The sequence below is a fragment of the Oryzias melastigma genome, linkage group LG11 (genome assembly GCF_002922805.2).
Source record: "Oryzias melastigma strain HK-1 linkage group LG11, ASM292280v2, whole genome shotgun sequence".
Taxonomy (NCBI): domain Eukaryota; kingdom Metazoa; phylum Chordata; class Actinopteri; order Beloniformes; family Adrianichthyidae; genus Oryzias; species Oryzias melastigma.
This window is the reverse complement of record NC_050522.1, coordinates 16,749,222-16,776,624: the sequence shown is the minus strand read 5'-3', so window position 1 is coordinate 16,776,624 and position 27,403 is coordinate 16,749,222. Positions and strand designations below refer to the sequence as shown.

At 37.9% G+C, this 27,403-nt stretch overlaps 1 protein-coding gene across 2 annotated transcripts in view; it reads left to right on the top strand.

The window, feature by feature from the left end:
• The window catches only part of LOC112163171 (potassium voltage-gated channel subfamily KQT member 4), a 58,069-nt gene that overhangs the window by 12,128 nt on the left and 18,538 nt on the right, over positions 1 to 27,403 (top strand). For both annotated transcript variants that reach the window (XM_024299416.2, XM_036214249.1), the window contains exons 2-8: positions 21,331 to 21,421; positions 25,284 to 25,410; positions 25,482 to 25,657; positions 26,020 to 26,145; positions 26,270 to 26,380; positions 26,464 to 26,559; positions 26,633 to 26,721. In XM_024299416.2, the coding sequence (XP_024155184.1) occupies positions 21,331 to 21,421; positions 25,284 to 25,410; positions 25,482 to 25,657; positions 26,020 to 26,145; positions 26,270 to 26,380; positions 26,464 to 26,559; positions 26,633 to 26,721 (816 nt within the window). The remainder of the gene's footprint in view (positions 1 to 21,330; positions 21,422 to 25,283; positions 25,411 to 25,481; positions 25,658 to 26,019; positions 26,146 to 26,269; positions 26,381 to 26,463; positions 26,560 to 26,632; positions 26,722 to 27,403) is intronic.

Genomic DNA, 27,403 nt, shown 5'->3' with positions numbered 1-27,403 from the left:
AAGGAAAACGAGAGCAGATGGAAAGTGGTGTATCCAGCCATCGAGGTGTTTGAGTCGGGGAGATGTTCAGGAAGCCAAGTTTGTGTGTCGCTACAAGCTGTGGAAAGCATAAAGTAACAAGAAAATCAATCAATAGATTCAGCCATTATCTCTCAGTAGCACACTTAAGAACAGACTTTAATGGGGGGGGCTGTCCAGTGCGTGGATTATCAGGAGATGCTGAAAAATGGAATAAAAAACGGGTGCAATCAAAGAATGCAGTCCATTATACTGTAGGTTAAAGTGCTAGATTATTTTAGTAAAAAATGGTTTAGAGATTAAATGAGCAGAATTTAAGCAAATTCCTCATTGAATATTCAAAGTTTTCAACTCAAAAAATGAATTTGAAAAGAAAAAAAGTGGTCAACTCAATTCACAAGTATTAAATGGCCAAACCAGTGTTTGTGTATTTGTTGCACTGATGCAACAAAAGCTGTTTTTATGATTATATTTTGTCAGCCGAGTGCTCGAAAATGCCTCCAAAAATGCGTTTTCGGAAACGTGGCAGCAGGCAGGATTATTTGTTTCCAGATTTTATCTCAGAGTCAGTTTCTCGGAGGATCGGGTTTGTCCGTGTTTTGCTGGACAGACAAAAACCTGTAACTTTACCCATCAGTCACGTGGGCGCTGTCGTCCGGATGTGGAGGCTGAGGGAGTTTGCGGGCTTGCTGTGGAGGCGCTGGCAGCTGAAGCCCCGCACACGGAACATATGAAACCAGATGAAATTATGTAACGTATGAATAGATTTAACGTTTTCAGTGGATGTAGAGCAAATTTACACCTTAATTTCTTAATTCTTAGGTAAATACTTTGAGTTTTTGTGCTAATCTGACACTCTAATTTTCTTCGTTTTTAATAAGTGCTTCCTGTAGGACTAAAAACATGTGAAACGGACATATAAGCAGGAAAATACAGGAAATATAGTCAGAATGCAAACTTTTGATAATGATATTTCCTAATAGTAAGTTATTTGTGTGTTCAAATAGTGATGGGAACTTAGTAATAAGCCAAAAGTATATAAAAAGCGTTCTAACTTTCTCCTGCACTGTTTTTGTTTGGAGCTTCTCCATCCTTCTCCTTCTATCTGTGCGTCTGGAGCAGCTGTTGTCACCGTCCGGGTGCTGTGCGTGCGCAGCCCCGCTCCAGTGTTGTTAAGATCCCTTTAATTTATAATGGCAGCCACTATGCTCATGTGAGGAGGCAGCGCCATGGAGACCAAACAAAATCACAACCTGCGACAGAATTTCCAAGGCCCGCCGCCCTGACTGCTGCAGCAGCAACATGTCTGAAAGGACGGAGTCGCTTCATTTTGTGTGTTTTTGGGAACTTTTCTGTTATGATGAGAGCCACCAGGCCTCAAGTTTGACTCTTGAAAGTTTTCACACCCTTTTCCTCTTTAAAACGTCACATTTGCAAGTTTTTTTCCGCATTTCAGTTCCTCTATTTGTGTGTGGCCTTTTCCGTTTTAAGTGGTGTCCTTATAATTTCTATCTCAGGGTGATTATTTTCAAATTTTTTACCTCTTCTTTTACTTTAAAGTCCCATTTTACCCTGTAAAGCCCACTACATCAAAGAATTAATATGAAATTCAATATTTTGTGGGGTTAAGCTGTTTTTTTAAACTCTTTAATGGAATCCACAATAAAGTTTTATGAGATGTGGTATCAGTTATGATACTTTTACTGATTTGGTAAGTTTTTTTCCACAACAATTAGTTTAAGATATGAGTGATTTGGGGAAAAAACACCTTATTCACTCACTGTCCTACATTTGATCCTCATGTTGTAAAATGAGATGTTACTGTGTTATAAAGAATTATTTATCAATACATTTTTTATTCTTTCAAAATAACAAATAGTCATTAAAAAAATTAAATATCCTCTCTGATAATGTATTAGTCCCACCATAAAAAAACAAACTGAAAAAAATTGTGAAATAATGAGAAAATAAGTCAAGATTTTACATGACGTCAAATAATTATGAGAAAATTTTACAATTTATAGGAATTTATGGAAAGAATTTCTAAAATTAATGCTCAAAACTCTTTCTGAATCTGCTTTTCTTTCTTTTGTAAACATACAACGGCATTTCCATGAAATTATAACTTTAGTTTTGAAAAAGCCTGACTTTGTACAGGCAAAATTACAACTTTCTCTTTACTATTTCTTTCTAATTTATTTGTTTAGTATTTGTGTCATTTTTTTTAATTACACCTGTTCAAATTAAAGTTACAATTTTATTCTATTAAAATTGTGACTTATTTCTCATAATTTTACAACTTTATTTCATATTTATTCATTTTCTGTTATGGTTGCTCCAATACTCTGTGGTAATTTATACCAAAAAGTTTGGAAAATTAACTTTTCCCACCAAAAATGTTTGGAAGCAGCCATCTTGGAATGGGCAGTAAAGGCCCTTCTACTGCCCCGAGGGGAATAATGATGAACTGCAGCACAGGAAACAGGCTCCGTAGTTAATGGGGTTTTTGAGGTATTGATCATGCTAATTAGACAGGTGTCGCACAAATTTACATATCAAATTTGATACAAATAATAGGGTTAAAAAAACATGTTTCTGGTGGAGCCTGAATGAACTAGTTCTATATTTTTTATAACAGCAATAAAAGACTCATTTGGTGAATTTAAAGCGTTCATAACTAGTTAGTGAAACCTTTATGTGAGCACGAAAATGAAACAGCCCTTATATTTGGATGTTTTGATGTCCTGCAGAAGTCCTTGGCTGTCTGTGGGTCTTCTTCAGCACCTTCAGCTGCCAGTGCTGCTGCATGCAAACACGGACGCACTCATGTACTCCGTAAATCAGTCCTTACTCAGTCCGTGCTCACCTAGAGTCCGTCTGAGTATGTGTGCGGACCCTCTGGTCTTCTCTTGGCCCCGAGATTAAAGCGAATGTCAGCAAGTGTGTGATGAGTCCTCACAGACGATAGCTCGCTCTTTTTCATTCGTGCTCCCCGCCGCTCGCTGTCTGTCGTCCGTCTGATCCATTATTCAGCCACCTCTTTCTGTCCCTCGTCCGCCATTTTTTCTCTCCTCATAATCTATGTCTGTGTCAGACCGACGGTAACTTTTACGAGTCATTGGTTCTTTTTCCTTCACCTCACAGCCAGCCTAATTCTATATGAATATATATTACTGAGCACTTTCTATCGTCCGCTCTTCACTTTTCTTCTGTTCCACCTTAATCAGTCATTGAGCTGCCCTGCAGCCAAATACAGGGATGTTGATGCAATGTCGTGAGGAGAACTTCATCCCACCGTCTTTTGGGGTATTTTTTTTGTGTCATTTAAACTGGTAGTTTAAACATTTTTCAAGAGGACCTGGCTGGAGACATCAAGTCCTTGAATCCAACCAGAAGTACCCCCATGTTGCTAAAAAAAAACGTTATTTTCACTGGCGACCATAACAGTTCTGGTTTTTTCCAATTTACTCTTAGGTTAGGATTAGGATTGGGGTAAATTGTATGATTTCTGGGCAATTATATCAGGCGCCATCTTGTCTACTGCCAGATCCGTCTGATATATTTTTGGAACTATTGATTGAAATATAGTGCTCCCAATCACCAGATGTGTTGATTGAACATAAATGTAAGCTTTAACACCACACAGATGTGAGATGATGCTAAAACATTTTTTTTTACCCTTAAAGGAACACTTGGTGACCTGGGTGCTTTTATCTCACCATAATGCACGGTGGTGGTAGGTTCATGATTTTTTTGATTGTCTTTTTTTTTAAATGCATAAATGTCCACAGAAATGTCAGATGGCACTAACACTGAAGATTTTTGGCCCCTAAGCAAAAACTTGGTGACCTAGATACTTTTATCTCACTGTGATGCACGGTGGTGGTAGGTTCATTATTTTTTTATTGTCTTTTAAAGAAATATATATTAAATGCACAGATGCCAATACAAATGTTAGATGACACTCAAATGAAACATTTTTTACCTTAAAGAAAAACTTAGTGACATACTTTTATCTCACTATGAAGCATGGTGGTGGTAGGTTCATGATTTTTGATTTTTTTTTAATTAAATTCATAGGTAAATAATTATAATTTTACTTCATGCGTTTTCTTGCGAAACATGAGGGGATATTGTAGAAAAACAAGGTTCATTCTTCTAGCTAATTCAAATAATAAAGCATGTTCCACTATAAAATTTCTTAATGAGTTTCCTCATTGTTGAAATGTGTCATTCATAGACTTTTTGAAAGCTATTTTTCTCTCTTAAAGTTATTTTTAGCTCAAGAGGGAAATCCAGTTAAGGTTTTGAAAGAAGCGGTGCTTTGCTTGGCCTCAGAGCCATTCACAGTTTAGCATTTAGCACATGTTTGAAATCCCACAAAACCTTTCTCGGGTTGCAGACGGTTTCCTGGCAGGAGGACCTACAAGATGAATGGGGTTAAGTGTCTGAAGAGACAACAAGAAGAGAATAGCAACAAGGGGATCTTTTTAAAGACATCTGCACAGCAAACGAACAGAAGCCGGGTAGAGGGAAGATTCACTCGTGAGTTAAGGCATTCAGGAAGAAGTTATCTCCTCCGGCCCGGCTTCTGCTCGCCTGCCTGGCCTATCACCTAATTTGGCAGAAATGAGTTAAAGAGGGGTGCACGTGAGGCTCAGGGGTCTACTGTGACTCTGGCTCTGCTCCAGCGACACTAAAAAGAGGAACAGGAAGAGATGAAAGAAGAGGGGAACGCTACTTCAGTGTGCTCAAATACATTTGCATCTTGACAAAATATATATATTTTTAATGTAGCAAATGATGACGCTTGTTTTTTTCAAGAATGCTTGATAATCCTGTTTAATAGCATAAAGGAAAATGTGTTTTAGAGGTCACAAGATATACATTTTACTACTATTTTATTCATTCATCAGTGATTTTTCTCTGACTGAGATTATTTACCATAACATATCCTGTGGGGTTTCTGTCTCCAAAGGCATTTTAAAAACAAAGTTGCTGTTAGACCATATCACTTACCCTTTATCCTACAAAGATTACATCCAAATTATAATTTATTTTTTAAAATAAATTCTCTTGGGTTGGATTAGTCAGTGCACATGGATGATAAAACTAACAAAAGAGAACAACTTGACGTGAAATTTTCCCCAGTGACCAAGACTCAAGGCGACAAGAACTGGGTTACGGAAAATGATAAACATGCTGTAAATGTGGTGGACTCGCATGTTGGTGGTAATTTTACAATAAAATAAGCTCAAATGAATTAAGTTTTATGCTACATTCACACCAAAAACTACTCTTAAACGAGCTAAAAGTACATCCTTGAGTATCTACGGTATTCACAGTGGAAAAGCAGGGAGGGGCTTCTTCTTTTCCTTTTTTCATTGTTTACTAGCACATCTACAGTTAAAAGAAGCTTGGAGTGAAATGTTAAGGTGGTTCTAACCATTTTCTTTCACAACTCTATTCCAATATATGAAAGACTTGAGCCAAATCTGAATTCTACCCTTACGGGTTCTCCCTACCCCTACATTTATCCCACCAAATGGAGCGTTATGGAAAAATAGTGTCTTCAAATTCAGACAATGCTACCCTTCAATGATGTCATCATTATTAGCCAGTGATCAACTGTAGTGCATAGCTGCCAGCACTCTCAAAACACATGAAGTAGGTTTTATAACTTTAAAAGGTCATGCTAAAAAAAACATTACTTACATTTAAATGTAAACATATATGCTTCAGAGCAAACCCATGTGCAGAAATGAGTTTCTCCTCCGCAGCATAACACGACGCGAAACACCCTCGCGGTGGAGGGATATAGAGCACTGTCAATAACTTCTAATAAAGTCCCACTCCAACTATACAATGTAAAATAAAATTGTTCCTAGAGAATTTTTTATTATGATTTTGCTGTTTTAGCCAAAATCAAAAAGCCAAAAAGACATAGTGGAGCTGCAGGAGCTCAGTAGAATTTTTCTTTTGGTTTGTGGGCGGGACTGTTGACATGGAAGTTAGGCCTAATAGATTTCCCAGCATTCCTGTGTTTACACTCTCTCCCACTTGTGACAAGCCCTTCATAGACCCAAGCTAACATTAGCATATATAGCAAATGTTAGCTTTGATCCAGATGTCAGCTCAGACGAGGAAAACAAAGACGTTAATGGATCTATTTGTCTACAAGTGGATGGTTGTGAAGGAAAACTTTGGCCCGCCTTTGAAAGTGACTGTGTCACAAACCCGAGCTTTTTCTAACATCTGGTTTTCATCGAATCCAACACAATTTGAATAAAGAAATATGCAGTTATAACTGTAATTTTTTTATATACAGTATGTCCTCTGTTATGATAAAAATGCTACAAGAACATGTTAAAACCACCAAAAACAGGATTTTCATTGGAATAGATCATAATTCACAAAACGTTTTCTGTAAATGCTTCAGTCTTAATAGTTTGAGGTGTTTCAAGTCAAGATTTGAGAGCTTCAAATAATATTTATGCTCAGATTTGAGTTTTTCTCCTTTCATTAGTGACCATGCTCTAAATAAAATTACAGCCTCCGTGAAAACGGCGTCAGCATGAAATGTGCTGACCACCGGGGCTGTGGTTGAACTGCGCCCACTTTCCCACACCCTTTGCTTGGGCCAATCCTATTACCGTGACTTCAAATGTTACGGTCACCACTTTCTTTCATTTTTGCCTCTCAATCCCCGGGATCTGCCCCTGACGCTCCATAATCCATCAATTGAGATTCCCGCTGCCATGGTAACAAGATTAGAGCTGTCACAGACTAATGATGATTGGCCCCAAATTCAGTCAAAGCCTCGATCAAGGCGAGTACGGGGAGTTGGGTCGGTGGAGGTGTTTTGTGGTGGGGTGGGTGGTCTTTAGGGGGGGGTAATTGGAGTGTTTTACTTTTGATTTTGTGTTTTTCGGTTTTAGAGGTTTGTGAGGGTTATATTAAATACCATCTAGTACTGTTGTCTAGTGTCCGCTGGTGAGTTGTCATATTTTGAATCGTGTTCTATGAAGACTTCTTGTGATGGGCTCAAGAGTCTGCAGTCAACAAAGGCTGTGCACCGCTGAAGGTCAGCCACCGGCAGGAATGCTGCATGAACTTCACAGGCCGGTTTATTTTCAGCTCAATAAACCAAAGTCTCTTCCCTCTTTGGAGGTTTGTCTCTGTTTCTCCAGACCGACTCCAGAAACTGTTATCAAATTAGTCAAATGTAGTTGATGTTCTTATATGTATTATAGACTCATTATAATGCTTTTTCTTGAATATTTTGTTGACAACTGTAGCTGTTTGGACTAAATCATTTTTTCTAAGTTTCTGTTTTTGTATAGTTTGGCTTGGGTTGTGACTTGCAAGTGATTTTTAATGAAAAATAAATAGGCACCCACCACTAGAGGGCACTGTAGGTGTGTATCAGTGTTTGACAGCAATGCAGAAGAAAAAGCACTACTTAGTCAGAAGTTATGGACACACTGAGTATGTGACTAACTTCAGGTTTTTGGACTTACTATCCAGTATATGTACTAAATGTCATAAAGGTGCAAATCTTATTCCAGACTTTTACTTTCACAGCTCTATTCCAATACATGAAAGACTTGAATCTATTCTGTTATGATTTGCCTTTCAAGATGAAATGTTTGTTCTTATTCTTGTATTTTGGTAAATATATTTTCCCCAAAAGTACGATTTTTACCATATTTCTTATTTTTCAACCTTACTGTTTTTTTTTTCTTCCAATTTTTGGCCTCTGCGACTTATACTTCAGAGCGATTTATAGTCCAAAAATACAGACTAAATGTTCAGATGGAACAGTTTGGCAGATTTGATTAAATGCCTAAATATTAGCGCCCCAGTCCTGTTTGTCCTGGTTTCACACTGCACTTTTGAGAGCAGACCAAACTGCCACAGCTGTGTGTGTGATGGCAATACTGACAGGCAGAAAAAAAAAACAGTCATTGCTCCAACATGCAGCACTTTGAGCTCATAGTTAATAATATCATCAGGGCTCTGTTTGTTTGTTAGGCTCATTTCAATCTTTTCTTGATTTGCACTCTTCATTCTTAGAGTTTAGGTGAGGTTTTTCACTAACTGAGGTCCCAAACTGCCTAAAATAGTGATTATATTTTTAGGGAATTGTCCCACTGGGATATAAAATCTAAAAACGCTTTCAGAATGGACCTCATAGCATAAAAAACCCACACCGATAAATGTCTGGTGGTGGTGGAACAATGTGCAATGTTTGTATTGTTTTCTTCATTTGTATCTAAAAAAATATCCTGTAGAAGAAGATTAATCGCTCGTGTCTCCTGTTTTCTTCTTGTTGTAAAATTGTGCTGGTCTAAGGGATAAATCTCGCTGGCCTCCACCTGCTGTTTGGAAGTTTTTTTGCAAACCCATCTGGTGCTGTGAGCCAGTGAGTTTCTAAAACAACAAATGGTAAACGTGTCCGAATCTGAAGATCCACTTTTACTGTATTGCAGAACGATCCACATCTATCCACATTTAAGCCTGCTTTGAGCTAAAATCAGAGAGTCTTTCCAAGCACAGTGATGGGTGAAGGGATCCTCGTTCTTTTATGGACGCCGTTTTGAGCCACAGGTATCACAGCTAAGTGTCGGACCTTTCACAGCACTTTGTCGAACCATTCTTGCAGAAATAAGGGAAAAAAAGAGAGTTTGTGTACAGAACTGGATTATATCTCATTTGTGTCTCTACGATAATCTTTTAAAGCTTGGTGGGCATCTGATGTACAAACAGCACTGTCATTTACCCGCCTCTTCTTTTCACTATCACAGTGAACAAATGCAAACACATCTGATTTCCCAAAGTGCCACTGTTTACCAAGAAGTTACTATAAATCCAGCTGCTGTTTAATAATTTGCACACAAACACACACGGGAGTTTCTGCCGAACTTAAACCATTTTTACGTTTCAGTGGCTGCAGTTTGAATTTCAGTGCATTTACTGGTTGAATGTGTGACCACACTGCACACATTTCTTCAGCCAGCTCCAGTCATGAAGCACAAAAACCACCAAGTGCACTCCTTATGTACTTAGTGTGTGCAGCTGTTTGTATTAAAGAAATTACACTAATAAAAAAACGTTAAATGCTTATGCTACACTGTTAGTAATGTTATGTGGTGTGAAAATGTATTTTGGATTATTTTTTTCCAAATTTTCTCATGTTTTTGTCATATCTTTAGTAAAATTATAATATGAAATTTTCTATTTTATCTGGAATTGATGTAGTTGAAAGTCACTGGATTAAAAATGAACATCTAAATGATTGTTTTTTTAGTATTTCAGCAGTTAGGAAGGTTTCAAGCCTGACTTTCTTCTTATCAGCTGAAGGAGGACTTGACCTTGAACATAGAAAAGTTACAAAACTCTACAAGACAGTTGTAATTTTTTGAAGCCAACGAACTCTGATTCATATTTTGTAACTTGTGTTTATGCAACACTTCATTCCCAGACTGTTCTTTAGATTAGTTAACTTGGATTTAAAAGGTGACTTCACAGAGGTGAATTTACTGTCATCAGAGCAAAACATTTTTACCAGTTTCTAGATTGAGATGATGAAGATGTTAGACGCAAAATTCATCAAATAGAGATGAAAACTGTTAGCTTTTATTTAATCACATAATTTTTATTCAAGCAGCTGTTGATCCAGCAAAATACCTCAAACAGTTCCTGAATTTGAACCAAGAATGATTAAATGTTGCAGTTCCTCAAATGACCACAGGGGGGCTGTTTTTTCCAAGGTAAGCATGAGAGCAATTCCTCGTTAACCCTTTAACATCAGAGCTCCAGTCTTTATGCTCTTTGATTTACTGTAACTTTTCAACTGTTAATACAATCGACATAATTCCAGTAGATTCTGAAGGAGAAAAGTGGCGTGAGCTTTTAGTGGTGTAGTAGTTCTGTTCCAAACTTTGATAGATTGGAAAGCCCAGCCCAACCCCAGGGCTCTCGACCATTACTGGTCTGAGGGTGACTTGGTACCAAGACGCAGACCGAAAAAAAATAAATATATACGCTAACTTAAATTATTTTCATTTTTTTTCTGATCCTGAAGGAAATTTTATTTTGGAAAACTGCCAGATTCTGTTCACAATATCCATCTTGGTCACATGAGAAAAAACGGCTAGCTGTATGGCTAACTGGATTGCTAAGCTAGTAGCCAAACGCTAACAAAAGCCAAAGTTTAAACCAGCTGCAAACATTTTACAGAGAAGGAAGATTCAATCAGATAAAGTTGGTGATTTGTGGAAACCTGTAAACAGACATTTGAGAATTTTCCTTCAGTAAGGCTGAATTAGGTCAGCATCCGCTCAGAGACTTTAGCACAGAAAATGTTCCTTTATGTTAAAAAAAATATCAAATGAATGAGGATTTATGTAAAGACAAAACATGATCAATCTTTATGTCCTGAAAGATAATCGGAGCCTGAATTGAGTGTTAAAATGGCGTTCTATGGGGGCAAAAAATCGTGTAATGTTTCCTGGAATATTTTCAAATTTGAAATGACTTCTTTAAATTAACATAAAAATAAAATATGATATTTTTAACTTTTTCAAGTAAGATTTCTTGTAGTATCATTTTATTTTGAAACTACATTTTTAGAAACCGGAAGCTTAAAAATGCCAACTTCGGACTGGTCCGTGAAAATATTGTCTAATTTAAATAGTGGCCTGAAAAGGGTTGGGACCACTGTTTTTTATTTTTAAACATTTGACATGAACAATTACCTTTATTTGGACCTTTACACCTAAAATATCACCTGAAATGTAACATTTTATTTGACTTTATATGCTTTTGCTGACAGTCTTTTGCTTTTATGTGATGTCTGCTGGATGCAGCAGTGAAAACCAGCACAGGAACCTGACTTTTCAGCACTGAAACCCTATTCTGAATGATCTCCTTGCCTAAATTTATCTCATATTTGTGTAGTGTCATGCCCTCCGTTTCAAGGAGAGCCAGGAGCGAACATCCTGGAAAGCAGGCGTCCTCCCCCAATACACCTAGATGAATTTTAGGAACTAAAGCAGAGGAGAAAAGTACAACACAGGAATGTGATATAAGACCAGCTGAATGACACAGTGTGTGTTCTCCTTGAGAGGAAATTTATCAGAGTAATTTGTTCTTTGTTTGGTCAGTTGACAGTCAGTGTCAGGCGGTGTTTCTGTTGGTCGTTGCAGAGGAGACGCTGTGATGCAAACTGCCAAGGCTGCACCGCTTCTTTCGCGACCTCTTAAGATGTAAATAATTGATCCGATCACGTTATTTTTCTGAAGGTTGTGGCCTTCAGAGGATGAAAGGAAAAAAAAAAACAACTCACGCCTCTTTGTTTTTTTTTTTGTTTTTTTTGCGGAGCACTTTCATGTCGAACGCCTTTTCTTATGTGAGAATTCGAGCCTCTGATTTGCTCAGTCAGCTCCTAAACTCACGAAAAAGCACTTTTAAACTGGTATTTGTTGGTGTGTTACTTTTTGCTTTGAAAAGTTTGCTCTGCTGCACTTTTTCCTGCAGCATACCTGCACACGTTTTGCCTGCAGTCACTATTTCAGGAGAGTGAAATGCTATTAATATCTTTCTACAGTTTCCCTCCTTTCTCTGCTGACGACACTCACTTTCCACCTCGTCACCCACTCATCTTGTCTTTTCCTCTTTTCTGGACTTTCCGTTCAGCACCGCTGCAAGGGCAAGACTCGACATAGGTTCTCAGACGCCGGTCACACTTTGATGGAAAAAATAGGAGTCAAGGTGTTTGTTCACATGCCTAACGTTATTTTTTATCGTTGACGCTCAAAGTTTCTCTTCTGGAAATCTCCCATCCAGACTTCGCCCTCGCTCATCCATCCCCACAGTCTCCCACTTGACTTCTATCTGTTTTTCCTGCATCTTCCTCCTCGGTCTTCCTCCTCCCTCCGCGTCCTCTCCCTCCACCTCCTCTGCCGTGTGTAACTGATAGCTGCTTTATCCTCCAGAGGTGATTGAATCAAAGCTGCATTTTCCCTCAATCCGGCAGCTCCACTTTACTCTACGGTGGCTGGCGCGCGGCAGAAAGTGCTTACACACAAAACAAACACACACAAAAAGAGTGTGATGCTGGAACTCACAATGTCATCCATGTTTACTAGAACTTTTCATCTCTCTTCAGCGTTCTGAGGGCCAGTCAAAGTAATGTGGGATCTCAATTTTCACTTCCATATGCTTACAGGAAAACATCAGTAAAAGCACCTTTTGCCTAGCATCCATTAAACGCTGTCTGGGTGCTGTACAGGCTGCTGAGCATTTGTTTGCTGTCTGCACTTCCATGGCCCTCTGGAGCTTTGCAGGCTTGAAGACAGACTGAAACATGTGTGCACTGCAGGTTGAAGTGGATAATAGAGTAACAAAATCACCGTTCACTTGTTAGCATGTTCTGTTCTTTGTGTTATGTTTCATTTCTCATATTTCTATATCTCTTCCTATTTTACTCATATACATAAAAAAACAATGCAACAAGAAACAATTTCTTTAAAGTCTCCCCTTCATGATGCGGCTAAAATCCCACTTCAACTATATTTTGATCTTTTGTAAAAATGTTCCCAGTGGTTTTTATTAATGATTCTGCAGTTTTTAGCCTAAATCAAAAACTTATTCTGAAATTTGCCTCTGAGTTTTGAGCAGGACTGCTGGTGCGGAAGTAACTCTCGAATGATATCCCATCATCCCCTTGTTTACTCTCTCTCTTGCTAGCTTAGCCCCTCCCTAAGCTAACTTTAGCGTAGCAAAAAAATTATTAAATTGATATCAGACCCATCCAACCATATAGTTTTAAGGCCATAAACAAGCTCAGACATGGATAATGATGATATTAATGCATTGATTTGTCTGCAAGTGGATACATTGAAATGGATGGGAGACTTTGATCTGCCCATTTCAATCGCTGTGTCACAACTGGACATGTTCATCTGCTCCTCATTCACAACGATTTGAATAAAGAAATACTCAGAAACACAGTGTTAATCTTAAATTCTTCATAATTAAAATGTTTTAACTTTTTCTTGTGCCTTATATTACAGTAGTCCTATAACCTCTTTCACTTTATCTAAACCCATGGAGGCAAATATGAATCAAACCCCTTTGGTTCCAAAAGTGCCTTCATTTATTAATATGTAAGGAAAATGTTTTTTATCATGGTTGAAAATAAATTCAGGCATCAAGAAGTTAAACTACAATAATCTGCTCCTTGATGCTTTGTCTTATTCATTTGAGAATGAGAAGCAATCCTGTTTAACCTTAAAACACTTCCGCTATAAAAAGTTACATCATCACGTTTGCAGGGTAATTTTTTCACCGACATAATATACCCAATAAAAAGTATTTGCCGTAAAAAGTGGATTAAAATATGACAACACATGATGAAATACAGAGAATATTTCTTATTTGTTTTCTTACTATGGCTGATGTAAGAAAAAGGAAAATAAAAACATACAAAGATCCTAAAAAACATGTTTGAGAATTACTAAAAAACTAAGAATTTGAGAAGAAAAAAATTCCAAAAAAAAAAAAGAAAAAAAGATTCAAAAGACTTTACCCAGTGTGATAGTGCTGTAGGGTTAAACGATGAAGAAATGTTCATCAAATACATAAAAAAAACATATAGTTTAGTGACAAATATGCTAATATTTTAGATACTTGTATATTAGCACCATGCAAGTAGTCTCTGCACACGTTTTATTCAGACTTCCTCCCATCCCTCCATCTTCAGAATCCGCTGTATCCCTTTCATGGTCACAGGGTTGCTGGAGCCTATCCCAGCTACTGTTGGTTGAAGGGACAATTTAGAGACACTTTTATAATGCAATTGTTAAAAGTTTTCCTTGTTTACATCAAATTATATATATATTTTTTCCCATTTATTTGCTCCTTGATGCTTTGACTTTTTATATCTGTTTTGTATTGTTGAGAAATGAGAATTGATTCAGTTTGAAACACAAAGACACGTTGGTCATATACCGGTAAATAAATAAAACAAATAGTGTGACAATAAGTTCATGTTTTAGGTCTTGGTTTGCATTCTATCTCAACATATGTGGGATAGGTTTAGTTTAAAGGATTCCGACTTTAATATTTCAGTTGTGAACTTTTTTATATAGTTTTTTAATAGGGTTGTCTGTGTTATATTAGTTATCTGCATTAACGTAAGTGTTGTTTTTTTCCTTTTTAAGATACATCTTGTTTCAGATTACATCTGCCCTCATCCATTGTCACACTAGATTTCAGTTTCAATCACGCACATTTTTCTGTCTTATTTAACTAAATCTAGGTAAATTATGCGCGTTGGTTTTTTGATCCTCTACTTTGTCACCTTTTTGTTCTCTCCACGGGGATGAGGTTTTATGTTTATGGTGTCAGGTAAAGGTATGACTAATTGCAACACTCTGTGTGCTCAGAAATAACCATATGTTACACAATGCACACAAAAAAAGTCAACAGATGCTGTTGAGGCAGAATGTAGCCAAGGCCGAGCAGTGCTCCGACTGATGTGCCGTGAGACCAGTCCTGCTGATTTGGTGGAACTGATGCTTCAGTCTTTATGGACGTTTCCCCGAAAGGGCAGGATGGATGCTGGTCCTGAGATGAATGGAAGGCAATGCAGCTGAAAATGCTACCTCAGCAGAAACACGACTCCCTCTCCACATGCAGCAGACGCATGGCCCTAATGTCTGCTCATGGATATATATAATTATTTTTCAGATGTATGTATTTGCTTACACGTGGGATATCTCCGCTGCGCCCTTTCACGTCTCTTTCTTCGAGAGCGCCACATGCTGATCTGAAGCTCTTTTGTTGGCAAGAACTGATTAATCTGAAGTCATTCAGGAAGATTTACTTTTCTGTATTTAAAAGTCATTGTTAGCAAAAATTATGAAAAACTTTCCTAAAGAACAAAAAAGAGAGTTAGAATAGGCAACTCAAAATCTTCCCTTTTATTTAGTTCTTTTTGACATATTAATTTAGTGACAAAACATAAATAATCCCCAAAAATAGTTTGTTTAAAGACCAATCATTTTTTTTGGCAAAATAAAATAAAAAACAAATTGTCATTTTTTAGGCCATAGTTTCTCCAGAAAATTTGCCTCTGAGTGGTACTGTTGGCATGGAGTTACCCCTCCCCCACTTCCCATCATCCATCTGTTTACGCTCTCTCCTGCTAGCTTACACCCCCAATTTTTACCGGTTCAACAAAAATGACTAGCACTGTTGGAACTATCCAATTGTACAGTTTCTCAGGACCGCATTCTCAGGACCCAGGCTTTTTTTAACACAGCGCCCCTACTGGTTGGAGGACAATGTGCCTCGTAAAGTCTTCAGAAAATAACAAAACACACTCTAACCAGTAGGGGTGCTGTGTTAAAAAAGCCTGGGTCCTGAGAATGCGGTCCTGAGAATGCGGTCCTGAGAACGCTGCTGGGTCTCCAAGCCTGCAGGTTTATACTACTGGAATGGAGAGGAGCAGGGATCCTGTGGCGTACTGTTGTAGCTTCTCACACCTTCAAGGTTTTCCAAACATTTGTTTTGTATGCTCCTGATTCACAACAATTTAAATAGGAAAATGATCAGAAATGCAATTTTAAACTTCATTTTCATAAAAGGAATGGAGGAAAAGTTCCATTAAACTTTTGCTTGTTTCCAGGCAGGACTTTGACATTTACTCTGTCAGCACAGATAGTGTAAGCGGTGTTTTGGAGCCATAATTTGGCAGAAATGTGCTTTAGACCTGTTTGTTGTCTGAAAAAGAAGATGATTCATCACTCAACACTCAACACAGACAATAACTCATTAAGCTTTATTTGAATCATTGTAAGTAAAGAAGTGGTTTGGCTTGCGCTCAAATCCAGAGCCTTAACTTGTTATTACAGGAATGTTATGTCTGCGCTACGGAAAAGTGAAGCAGTCAATTCAGCTGACTGTCTTTCCTGTCTTAAAGTCAGTGAGAGCAACAGCCAAAGATGGCAGCCGACCCTAATCTTCTCTTTGCGGACCAACGCAGTGCTTTGAGTTAATTGAGCGGAAAAAGGCAGGTGGTTCGGTCAGCACATTACTCAGATGATGAAGTGCTAAAATGCATTGTTTGCACTAAGTCGTGATAGCATTTTTGCAAATGATTTCTTCTGGAGCCGGAGCATGAGCACACACCACTGGGCTGAGAAATATAAGGTGTTAATTTGGGGCGGCGGAGGGGGGGTTTGTTCACGCTTGATGTGATCTGTTTCACACTTGGGATCCGGTGTCTTCATGGCCGGCCCGAGTCTTACTTCGTCTTTCTATTTGTGGTGTCTGGTCGGTTGCAAAGTGTGGCAGACGAGACAGCAGCAGTCTGAGAAGTGGCTGACTAAGGCCTCCTACTTAGGATGACAAAGTAGCTGTTATTTAGAAAAGAAATGACAAGTTTTTCAAACTATCCGGTCACGACGCTCTTTAGGGGAGTGTTAGGACGATATCTCAATCCCGTCCTGGGAACACGGTACTCTCATCTAAACATTTGCATCATTTCCTTTAAAAGTGAAGACACCAGCTGCAAATTCAACTTTCTAACTGTCCTAGTTCCCCCTTTTTATGTAGATCCAACCTGCTATTTCATTCCTTCCACCTTGTCTCTGTCTTCAGTTCTGCATATCTTTAAAAATGTGCTCTAAGTGAGCCATTCCATCTCCATATATAACCATGAGGAGGAGCTACAACAAATTTGACATCAGACATTGGTCCTGAAGGCTTTCCCTTCAGGGGTGGTCTCAGCCAATCAGCTCGCTCTCATTGAACGTCAGATGCCATAGAAGAAGAAGATACTTTCACTGAGATGATTGGGTTTGGCACAGAGGATATTTTGTTTTATTTTATTTTCAGAGATGCTAGGTTCTTTTTAAAAGACAAACCAAAAGTAGGCGTGACGATACATCAGTTAATCAATAAATCGATGTATACAACCAGATCAATCTGTGTGCCGCCTTGTACAGTTAGAAAATTGTTTCAAAATGAAACAAATTGATTGTATCGATCTTGGAAAATACTATTTGGCTTTAGGCCTGGTAGATTTATTTTTACTATGATATAAAAATACAATCAAATACCAATGTGTGAAAATACTTTGAATTTTGTAAAGTCATGTGACTACACAGTGTGGTATAATGTTCTAATAATATAATATTTTGATGTGGAAAAACAACATTAGGCTGAACTTTATGAAACTAAAATGTGAATGAATTTGTCATTCATTCTTGTTTACTTGTTTGTTTGTACCATATTTAATTTAACTTGATTATCTTGAAGAAATACAAGGAATCTGGTCAACTTCACCTGCACTGTTCAGTACCAGGTATTTATCTCTGAGTCACACTGGTGGAAGTTTGGCTAAAGATGTCCTGGATCGATTTAAGGTCGATCGGATCAAAATGAATTAGATCGGAAAGACAAATTGTGATATGAATGGAATTGTTGTTATAATGACTCATTACACCCCAACTGGTTTTATAATATGAGCAATAAATACTATGTTAAAATGACTAACAAAAAAAAATTTACAAAAACGGCCATTGATTCCTATGGTTTGAACATTTTCACTAAGGGACAGGGGGTTATTTAAATAAAATGTATTGATTTTTTCACCCTTTTGTACCAAAATTTATTTGCAATTCTATTAAAAAAATCTTAAATGGTATGTTGTGAATTCCATATGGTATGAAGGGGTTAAGAAATGCATGCATGAGGGACTTTACCTCGTCCTGTCTCAATCACCCATTCTCAGAACACCTTTAATTAAACTTAAATTTAAATTGAACTTTAATTCAAACTCAAGCTGACAAGCTGTGAGGGCGAATCCGAGTCAGAATCTGGGTGATGTAAGAGATCCTCGGTCCAGTGTGGATGTCTACGCCACGACCTTAACCACAGTCAGCAAGCTGAAATTTTGCTGACTGAGCAATCTATTTTAGGATAAAAGAAATAAAGGCTGAAATTTATAAAACAACTGAAACTCAGGTGGTTTTATTGTTTGGTCAGAATGCTTTTTGGAGGAGTGTTTAGTTTGTGTTGCAATAAGAGGAGACTCTAGAAATTAACCTCTGCTGGGTTTTTGTGTTTCCTTCCTAGTTCTCCAACCTTGCTCAACATCTCTATAGCAACCTTTTGATGGAACTTTTTTAAGGTGGATTTGATTTCCACCCTCATTAATCTAAGGAGTTCTGTTGATCCCATAGCTAATCGAGAAGAGAGGTCGCTTTTATTTGCGGCTTTGTGAACTGGTTCAGGCGTCCAGCAAGCGCTCTGCAGTTTGAACACGCAGACCCACAGCTGCCATAAAAGCTAATCCTGCCCAGCTGGCTGTTGAGTTTTCACTCACAGAAACGTTGATATTTAGGTTATGGTTCTTGTTGCTGAGCTGCAGGGCTGGTGTGTCGCGCATAAACACACAAGGGGCTTTGCAGGTGAAGCCTTGCAGTATTACAGGACTGCCTGGTTCCCATCAGACCTATGCAGCTCGCTGTGATTGCCTTACTATGGTTAGACTAGTTCCAGGCTTGTTAAATCAACTTAAAACACTTCTTATAGCCAAAGTGACTTAATAAGTGGACTTAAGGATTTATTTCTTACACTTAAATCCCCAGGATCTTCTAGTTTTGAGAATATAATTGTAAATATTTTTACAGGATTCAGAACTCAAATTAAATTGTCAAAAATAGAGACTTCTCACCAAGTTTTATGGCATAAAATGTGTAATAAGGAATAAATTTAAGGTTGACTTTTAACGTTTCATCAAAAACTGCAGCCAACATGCTTAACGTTTATTAAAATGTCTAACAGATTGGGCTTTTTTCAGCTGTTTTTAAGCACCACACTATTTCAAACCAATGAACACGATGAGATTTAACTGTTTTACCAGAAAATGTGTTGATTTTTTTTTTTAAGCTGACTTTACAGAACAGAATCTTTTCAACCCTTCATTTTACTGCACAAGTACAAAACAATGTAATTAAGTCTGACGTGAAATGAAGGTTTGGAGTCTGTGTTTGTCACAGTGAAGGATTATTTCAATCCTGAACCCAGACAGACCTTCCTTGTTAGCGTGGGCAACGCAGCATCTACGGGGTCATGGTTTGCTTTGTTAAAAACACCGTTTCCAATTCGTCTCCAAAAGGAGTTTGAAACTAAAAAGAAAAGATCACAGCTGGATTTCTTTTAAATCAATATTTTTGTTTTTTTTTAAAAGTCTAAGATGCTATTTTTTCCAAATAATTTCATAATATTTTTTTCCAGTTGAAAGGTAATTTACTTTTAGATACCAAGTTTTCTTCAGATTCTTAACTTTTATTTATTTTTTGTTTTAAATACATTGTATAGCAGATGGCATTCTATATAAATAGAATTTTCTGATAAATTATACCTTTTTGGGCAGCCATGTTGCAGAGCTAGAGCACAGGTAGAACAGTCAACCTCCAATGGCGAGATAGCAGGTTCGATTCCTGCCCTGCCTGCCAATGTGACTAAGTGTCCTTTGGCAGGACACTGAACGTCACATTGCTCCTGGTGGTTATCGGTTGGCACCAGTGTTCGGCAGTGGAGCTGCCATCAGTGTGTGAATAATTCTGTGCATGGGTGAACGGGGCTGTGACTGTAAAATACTTTGGGCCTTCTAAGAAGACAGTAAAGTACTACACAAGTATGTATACGCCATTCACCATTTTGTTTGTGTTGTGTATCCTTCCCCCTCCACACTACACTTCCCATCAGCCCCTGCTGTCACTCCCAGCAGTATTTAGTCAGAGCTCAGTGTGAAGTTGTGTTTGTGCCACTCTGCCTGCATCATCTTATCCTGACCTGATCTTCTGTTTCATCTGACCCTGCTTCGTCTGCCGCCTGCCCCGACCCTCGACCACTCTGGTTGTTCTCTGATCCCCTCAGGCTCATGTTTGACCTCTGCCTGCCTGACCCTGATTTAGCTCTGTGGTGCACTTGGTGCACCACAAGCTGCTACACTTGTATCCACCCGTTTGCCCGTTTCTGAGAAATCAATACATAAACAATTTAACAAGAAGATTTAACAAGTACAAGACAATCCAATAATTTTACAGAAATTGATACCGTCTGAATATTACCCTATTTTTCACAATATAAGGTCCACTTGAAAGCCTTGTGCGCCCTATAATCTGGAGCTCCTTATGTATTCTGGTTGTGTTTACTGATGTTGAGTTTATTCTGAGAGGTATACTGCACTCTTTCAAATTGTCAGTGTGTTTTTTAAAAAGTTACAAACCAGGTTGAGAGTAATTGTACATATGCTAGTGTTTAGCGGTGCTTAATTTTTTTGTTTTTTTAGCAGTAACAGTCGTTTTTTTTTTACATGTCCCAAACAAGGTTAGAAGTTACAGATATTGGAAATACCCTAACGTGTATCTGTGTCAGACTGTACTTTTTTTTACACGGTTCTAACAATGTTTCAGTTGGCATAGTCACAGTAAGGTTTGTTTTAGAGGTATCAGACTGAGGTGGCTGGGTGGCTCAGTGGGCTAGGTGAAGTCCTGGGTTCGATTCCCAGGGTTGTCCATTGATCCCCACCCAGATTGGGTCCTTAGGCAAGACCCTTGATGCTGCTGCCTAACTGGGTCCCTGTGCCCCTCAAAAAAAGACTCTTTTCTTCTTTGTGGCTAAAAAAAAGTGTCACATTAATTTATTCAAATATTGTTTGAAGTGCTGTGAAAATAAAAGCTCATCATATGTTTAGTGCACAACACACATCCATTGGATCGGCGTAGCTCACCTCCAGCCAATTGAAATTAGCCTGACTTGAAACAAGCTTATGATGGACATATTTTTGTTGGCGTCACATACAAAGGCAAACACAGTAAAGAGCAGGAAGCTAAACTGACAAAGTCGGACAAGAACCGATTATGTAGTTCCCGATCAATTTGATACCTTTTTACCAGCGTGATCTTGTTTGCATCTGTGGTTTTCAACAGATACTGCTGTTTTTCTCATAACTAGATTGATTTTTCAGCATGTCTCTGTATCCTTTACATCCCTACTTTTTGTTTAAGTGAAACTCCCATTTTAGAAAGTGACTCTGCTCCTTCACTCTCTCACTGACTGAGCTGTGTTTGTACTGTCGTGGATCATTAAGTCTATTTGCCATTTATTTCTCTGTTGGCTAATCATGCAGAGAGTGAACTCTTCTTATTTCAATTACTTTTATTTAAAGTGGACTCTTAAAAACCCATGACTTTTCTAGAGTTTATATGACTTTCTATTTTTTTTCAGTTTCCTTCTAGTGTTCAGCTGCTTGGTGTTGTCAGTGTTTTCCACCATCCCCGACCACCAGAAAATGGCCAACCAGGGCCTCTTCATCTTGGTAAGACCTTGTTCTCCTGCTTCTTTAATGTCTAGGATAACAAACATAAGAAAACATTTTCCGTTTTTGCCCCACTTCTCACAAACGGCCGAGTATTCACATCAGCTCATGCTAAAGGCACAGATAGCTGCGTAAGCAGGTGGTGGATTCAGGTGCTGTCGACTGTGCGGAAAAATCCCAACCATGATGCACTAATCCAAACAGCCTATCCTTTAATCTCTCTTCCTCTATGCTTCAGCTCCTTTAGTGAAAAGTAATGGACACTTGCTTTTTGCTCCTTGACTTGACTTAACCACCTCTCCCACTCCTCCTGCCCACTTGGCCATCTTTATGTGTTACTTAATGACTTTTCCATCAGTTCACCTCAGATCAATCGTCTTCCCTCTAGCAGCCCGTCGCTTTTGTAATTACCCAAATAGACACTTGTGCCTTTAGTGCACCTGATTTAATTTTTTAACACTTAAACTCTAAAATTTAAATGTGTTTTTATTAATTTACAGTAGTCATTTTATTTATATAAAAAATATTAATGGTTGAAAAACCTGAAAAATCATAAGAGTAAAAAAGTCATAATAATTTTGTTTGAGGCTATTTTAATTTTGTATATCCCAGTACATCAAAAAATTGACAGAAAAATACATTTTGTGTTGTTTTAGATTTTTTAAGATAAAATCTATTAATAAAGTTATGCAAATATTTTTAATGAGATAGAGATAGTTATAATTATGTTACATTGGGTGATTATTTACTCATAAAAATATTAGTTACGACGTAAAACGTTGACATGAGTGTTAAGAAACAAACTCTATTTACTAAATCCCTCAAAGTTGTTCCACACGTTTTTAACATGGTTCAACTGTATTATAAATAATTAATTATCAACAAATGTAGTATTTTTCCAATACAGCAAGTAGTTATTTAAAAAAAATAATACCAATATTTGAGTAATTTTCACCATAAAGTTTGAAAATAAGCAAAACCTTTTCCCGCCAAAATCATTTTTGAGATAACATGGGGGCAGCCATTTTAAAATGAGCAGGAAAAGCCCTTCTATTGCCCCTAGTGGACTGACGATGAACTACAGGGAAAAAAACATTGATCAAGTTATATAGTGGATTTTAAATGTAAAAAAGTGATCATGCTAATGAGATAGGGGTCTTAGAAATGCATGTATCACATACAAATAGGAATATTTACCACTACACATTTTTTTACTTTTTATTTTTCTACACGTTTATGTAATTCTCTCTTCCACAACCTCGTTCTTTTACACCTCTTTGATTATTTTAGATATTGCTACGCAACCGTGAGGACATTAAGCTATTCATAAACAGCGATATGATAGTTTAAGCCAAATAGATTACTTGAATGCTCTGTTGAAACAACATGACAAACACTTGTTACACAAAGAGGAGATTTAAAGTTGCCATGAAGCATCTAGCACCGTCCTCCAGAACCCACACGCCGCTCATAAAAACAGCAGCAGCTGCTGTGATGTGGCACACTGATGTATGGTCATCTCGGCAATGCTCTGCCTCACTGCCTCCATTATTCCAGATACAAATCTGGGAGAGAACATTTGGAAAAAAAAAAGGCATGGGGTGAATTACCTTGAAGGTTGAGGTCAAGATTCATAACCATAAAATAAAAGTAAAATCTGTTAAAAAATATACAAAAAAGAAACAAAAAAGCTGTATATTGTCTCATTATGGGATTGATTAAACTGTTGGATTCAAAGATGAAGAGGCTGCACTTTGGTTAGGGTTCAAATGTGTAAATGTATCAGACTGAATTTGGACTCTTCTGTGTAAACTCAAAAAATGAAACTTCCAATATGATATTTCTCTAAAATTTTGCTTGAAAATCAGTTTTATGAACCACTGGTGAAGTTACAAACTCATCTGGTTTAGAATTGCCAACATTTGTGTGTTTTCTGCCTTTAACTTGTGTAATTTGAGATCAATTCCACGTTAAAACATTAAATTTGGTCTTTAACTTAGGTTTTAATATGACACTTAAAAATGTACATTAATGTTAATAATATAAAATTTTACAATCTTTTAAACAGGTTTTATTTGAAAAACTGATTATTTTTAACTAGTTAACATGACTTAACAACAGTTTTTATTGAGATAATGGAATACTTTTTTTTTAATAAAACCAATCAATAAAAACATGATCTTGAGGAAAAACTTTTTTTTTTCTTTAATAGAATACATTTTTCCTCATTAGAGATAAGTAGAAAACATTGCATTTTTTTGGAGATAAAAGTAAAAAAAATAAGATTATTAGAAATTAATTATTTAATCCCTGGTTACTTAAATTGTTGTCAAATTCTACGTCTTTTTCTTGCTTTCCTTTTTGTACATCGTGTATAACAGGAATTTAATGTTGTTTGAAAGAAGATTACCACCATGAAGAGGAAAACGTAATAGCTAGCTTAGCACTAAACTGGTGCTTTCTAATGTCCTTTTCTGCCAATCTGCCCCAACTATCCTCTTCTATTTTTTTATGGACCTACAACAGATGGGGGCCCTCAAGAGGTCCAGTTCGGTACTGTTTAATGGGTTGATTTTACAATGGAATCGCTCAAAATACCGAAACGGACCGGATCGTTCAGTGGAAACGAGGCTTCAGTTTCTCAGTCAGATAGAACTTTCCAATCATTATCAAAAAGAAGATTAGTCACTTAATGTCACTTGCAGGAACCGATCCCACGGACAACAGTCAATGATCTCCAATTTAAACGACAGGAAAGCAGTTGCTGCTATTTTGTCTAATGTAAACAAGCAAAAAAAAAATCTTAGGTTGTTCTCTTCTTGCATTTTTTTCTTGCTCAAGACTAGATTAATAATAAAAACAATCATTACACTAACACTAAGACATTTCCATCACACCCTTCGCCTCTTTTCCAATTAGCCGTTTTGACTTGTCATATCCGGTTCTGTTTAGCTGTTTGCTAGGTAGCATCTCACTGTCAGCAAAGTAATTGTAGCAAAACAGATAAAATGCAAACACCTGTACACTGGTTGGAAAAACAGGTGACGAAGTATGGAATATTTGGAGTCACAGTTCAGTGGAAACACCTTCAATTTGAGAACAGTACGTTAATTAAAATATGGCTTTATGATTCTCATTTGGAAGGTCTGTATGAAGACTCCTCACAGGGGCGGAGCTATGGGGGGCAGCAAAAAGCTTGGCCCCCATTTTGCTCCTCAATATTTGAGATTAAGAAATCCTCAAAACAAGCTTCTTTGAGCATAACAAGAGAAATATTTTAAATGAAATCTTGAGCCCCTCAAATTGTTTGCTCCGGCCCTGTATTGTCGATGCCGATCCATCTGGGCTTAGACTCTGCTTTTCCATTTGCCACTGTTCCACAGTCCTGGGAGAGGATCTCTCCTTTATGTGGGCATCCCTAAAGTTTCTTCTTTTTTTCCTGAATCAGGTTTTTTAGGAGTTTTTTTTCTTATTGGGAGGGAGGGTCTGGGGGTTAGGGTTAGGGTTAGGGTTAGGGGTAGGGAAAACCAGTTTAATTAGTCTGTTTAGTTTTTAGCTATTGTTTATATTTTATTGACCTGCTTCTGTAAGATTACCGGCGTGAAGCCCAATAAGGCAATTCTTTTGTGATATTGGGCTATATAAATAAAATGTAATTGAATTCTATAAATAAAATGTTGTAGCTCCGCCTCTTCATGACCCTCAGAAGGTTAATTGACCACAAGTTACTCCTTCAAACCAACACCTCATAAAGAGACTCCCTTAAAAACGTTAAAGGTGGAATTGTTTACTTTAAAAAACGAGAAGCATTTCTACCTGTCAGAATGTCCGGTGTGTGGTGATGTTTCTGTGTGCTCCGCAGGAGTTTGTCATGATCGTGGTGTTTGGCATGGAGTACTTCATCAGGATCTGGGCCGCTGGCTGTTGCTGCAGATATCGCGGATGGCAGGGACGCCTCCGATTCGCCCGCAAGCCCTTTTGCGTCATAGGTCCGTTTCAGTTCAAGCACGAGTCCATCGACTCCTCTGGATTTCTCATCCCTGACTCCTTTTCTCTACAGACTTCATCGTGTTTGTGGCTTCCCTGGCGGTGATCGCTGCAGGGACGCAGGGCAACATCTTTGCCACGTCAGCCCTGCGCAGCATGCGTTTTCTGCAGATCCTGCGCATGGTTCGAATGGACCGACGGGGAGGCACCTGGAAACTACTGGGATCAGTGGTTTACGCTCACAGCAAGGTGACAACCATACACACAATCTACTCTTAAAGCAAGTTTTTAAGGTAAACAAATAAGAAAACAGAGTCAGAGATGGATGATGAGTTTAATGCAAACATCAAACTCCCTTTTCTCCTCCAATTTGTGGCTTTCAGTTGGTCGATTTCTGCCGTTAAAAGGCCGAAATCCCGTCTGTCAGCAGCAGAACACACACTGTTCGCTTTTAATGATAGAAAGATGCAACACAACGGCGGAGCCCAGTCAAAGTGCAGGTCAAATGCGATTATGCGGAGAGGGCAGCCGATAATACTGATAGCGATGTAGTAATGACAGCGAGAATGATGCTGGGAGGTGTGATTGATGCCCACATCTCTGCCTCACAGGAGCTGATTACAGCCTGGTACATTGGCTTCCTTGTCCTCATTTTTGCCTCGTTCCTTGTCTACCTGGCTGAGAAAGACATCAATTCAGATTTTGGTACCTATGCAGACTCCCTCTGGTGGGGAACTGTGAGTATGCACCAGACTTTTATTTAGTGTCCCCTATTATGACTCAATTTTTACTGTTTTAATATTTTTAGTAGCACATTTATTTGCTATACAGTCTAACTCTTGTATTTCGTCATATGCTTAGATAACTTTGACCACCATTGGTTATGGTGATAAGACCCCTCGCACGTGGCAGGGGCGGCTGCTGGCTGCCGGCTTTGCTCTCCTGGGGGTGTCCTTCTTCGCCCTCCCTGCAGTGAGTTTCCTGCACTTCCCCAGTTTGTGAGTCCTCCACTTTAGACGAATTTTACCTCAAGTTTATCATCATTTCAATACCAGGGAATTTTAGGCTCAGGGTTTGCCCTGAAGGTCCAGGAGCAGCACAGGCAGAAGCATTTTGAGAAGAGGAGGATGCCTGCTGCAAACCTCATCCAGGTAACTGCGGTTTCTCATTCTGCAGTTTTCTCTGAACTGAATCCTGACCATAAACGATTGTTCTTTTGTCCAGGCGGCATGGCGACTCTACTCCACAGATGCCAAACACTCCTATCTAACAGCTACGTGGTACTTCTATGACAGCATGTTACCTTCATTCAGGTAGGTGCTTCTGTGGGTCATTCCTGAGTGGATTCAGCCAGCATCAGGAGTGCTGGTAGCCTTCATCTATTCAGGGAAAGATTTGAAAAAAAATCAGAAAAAAATCATAAAACACTCGATTGAAGTCTCAATAAAGGAAGCTGTAAACAATTATCCTAATTAAATATTCAATTTATCATCACTTCTCTGTTCATTTTGAATTCACTTTTTGTGTTAATTTACTTTAGTTGTGCATTTTTGTCAATTCCTGTGTTAAAAAAAACTTCTCCTTAAATTTTGGATTTTATTTATTTTGTTTGAAAGTATTAAAAACTTGAATCATGTGAGAATTATTCAAAAAAATTACAGATCTGTCTGTGTCTTATGCTTTTCGTTTATTATTTCTGAATCATTGTAGATGTATACCTAACCCGTTCATCCAAAGATCAAAGTATATTTCACTTTGTCTTTTTTAAAACCATCAGTGCTATACCTTTATTCTTCATTCAGAAATGATTATATGTAAAGTCACTACACATAGAAAAAAAATAGATTTTTAGTGCTGCAATATAAACAACAAGTCTTTTTGATACTATTTCAGTTAAATATGACTTTATCTTAGTGAAAAATTAACTTTGAATAAGAAATAAAGCATGTGTGCGCCGTTGTGTGTTTTGGTATTTTGGCAAACTCAATGGATAAA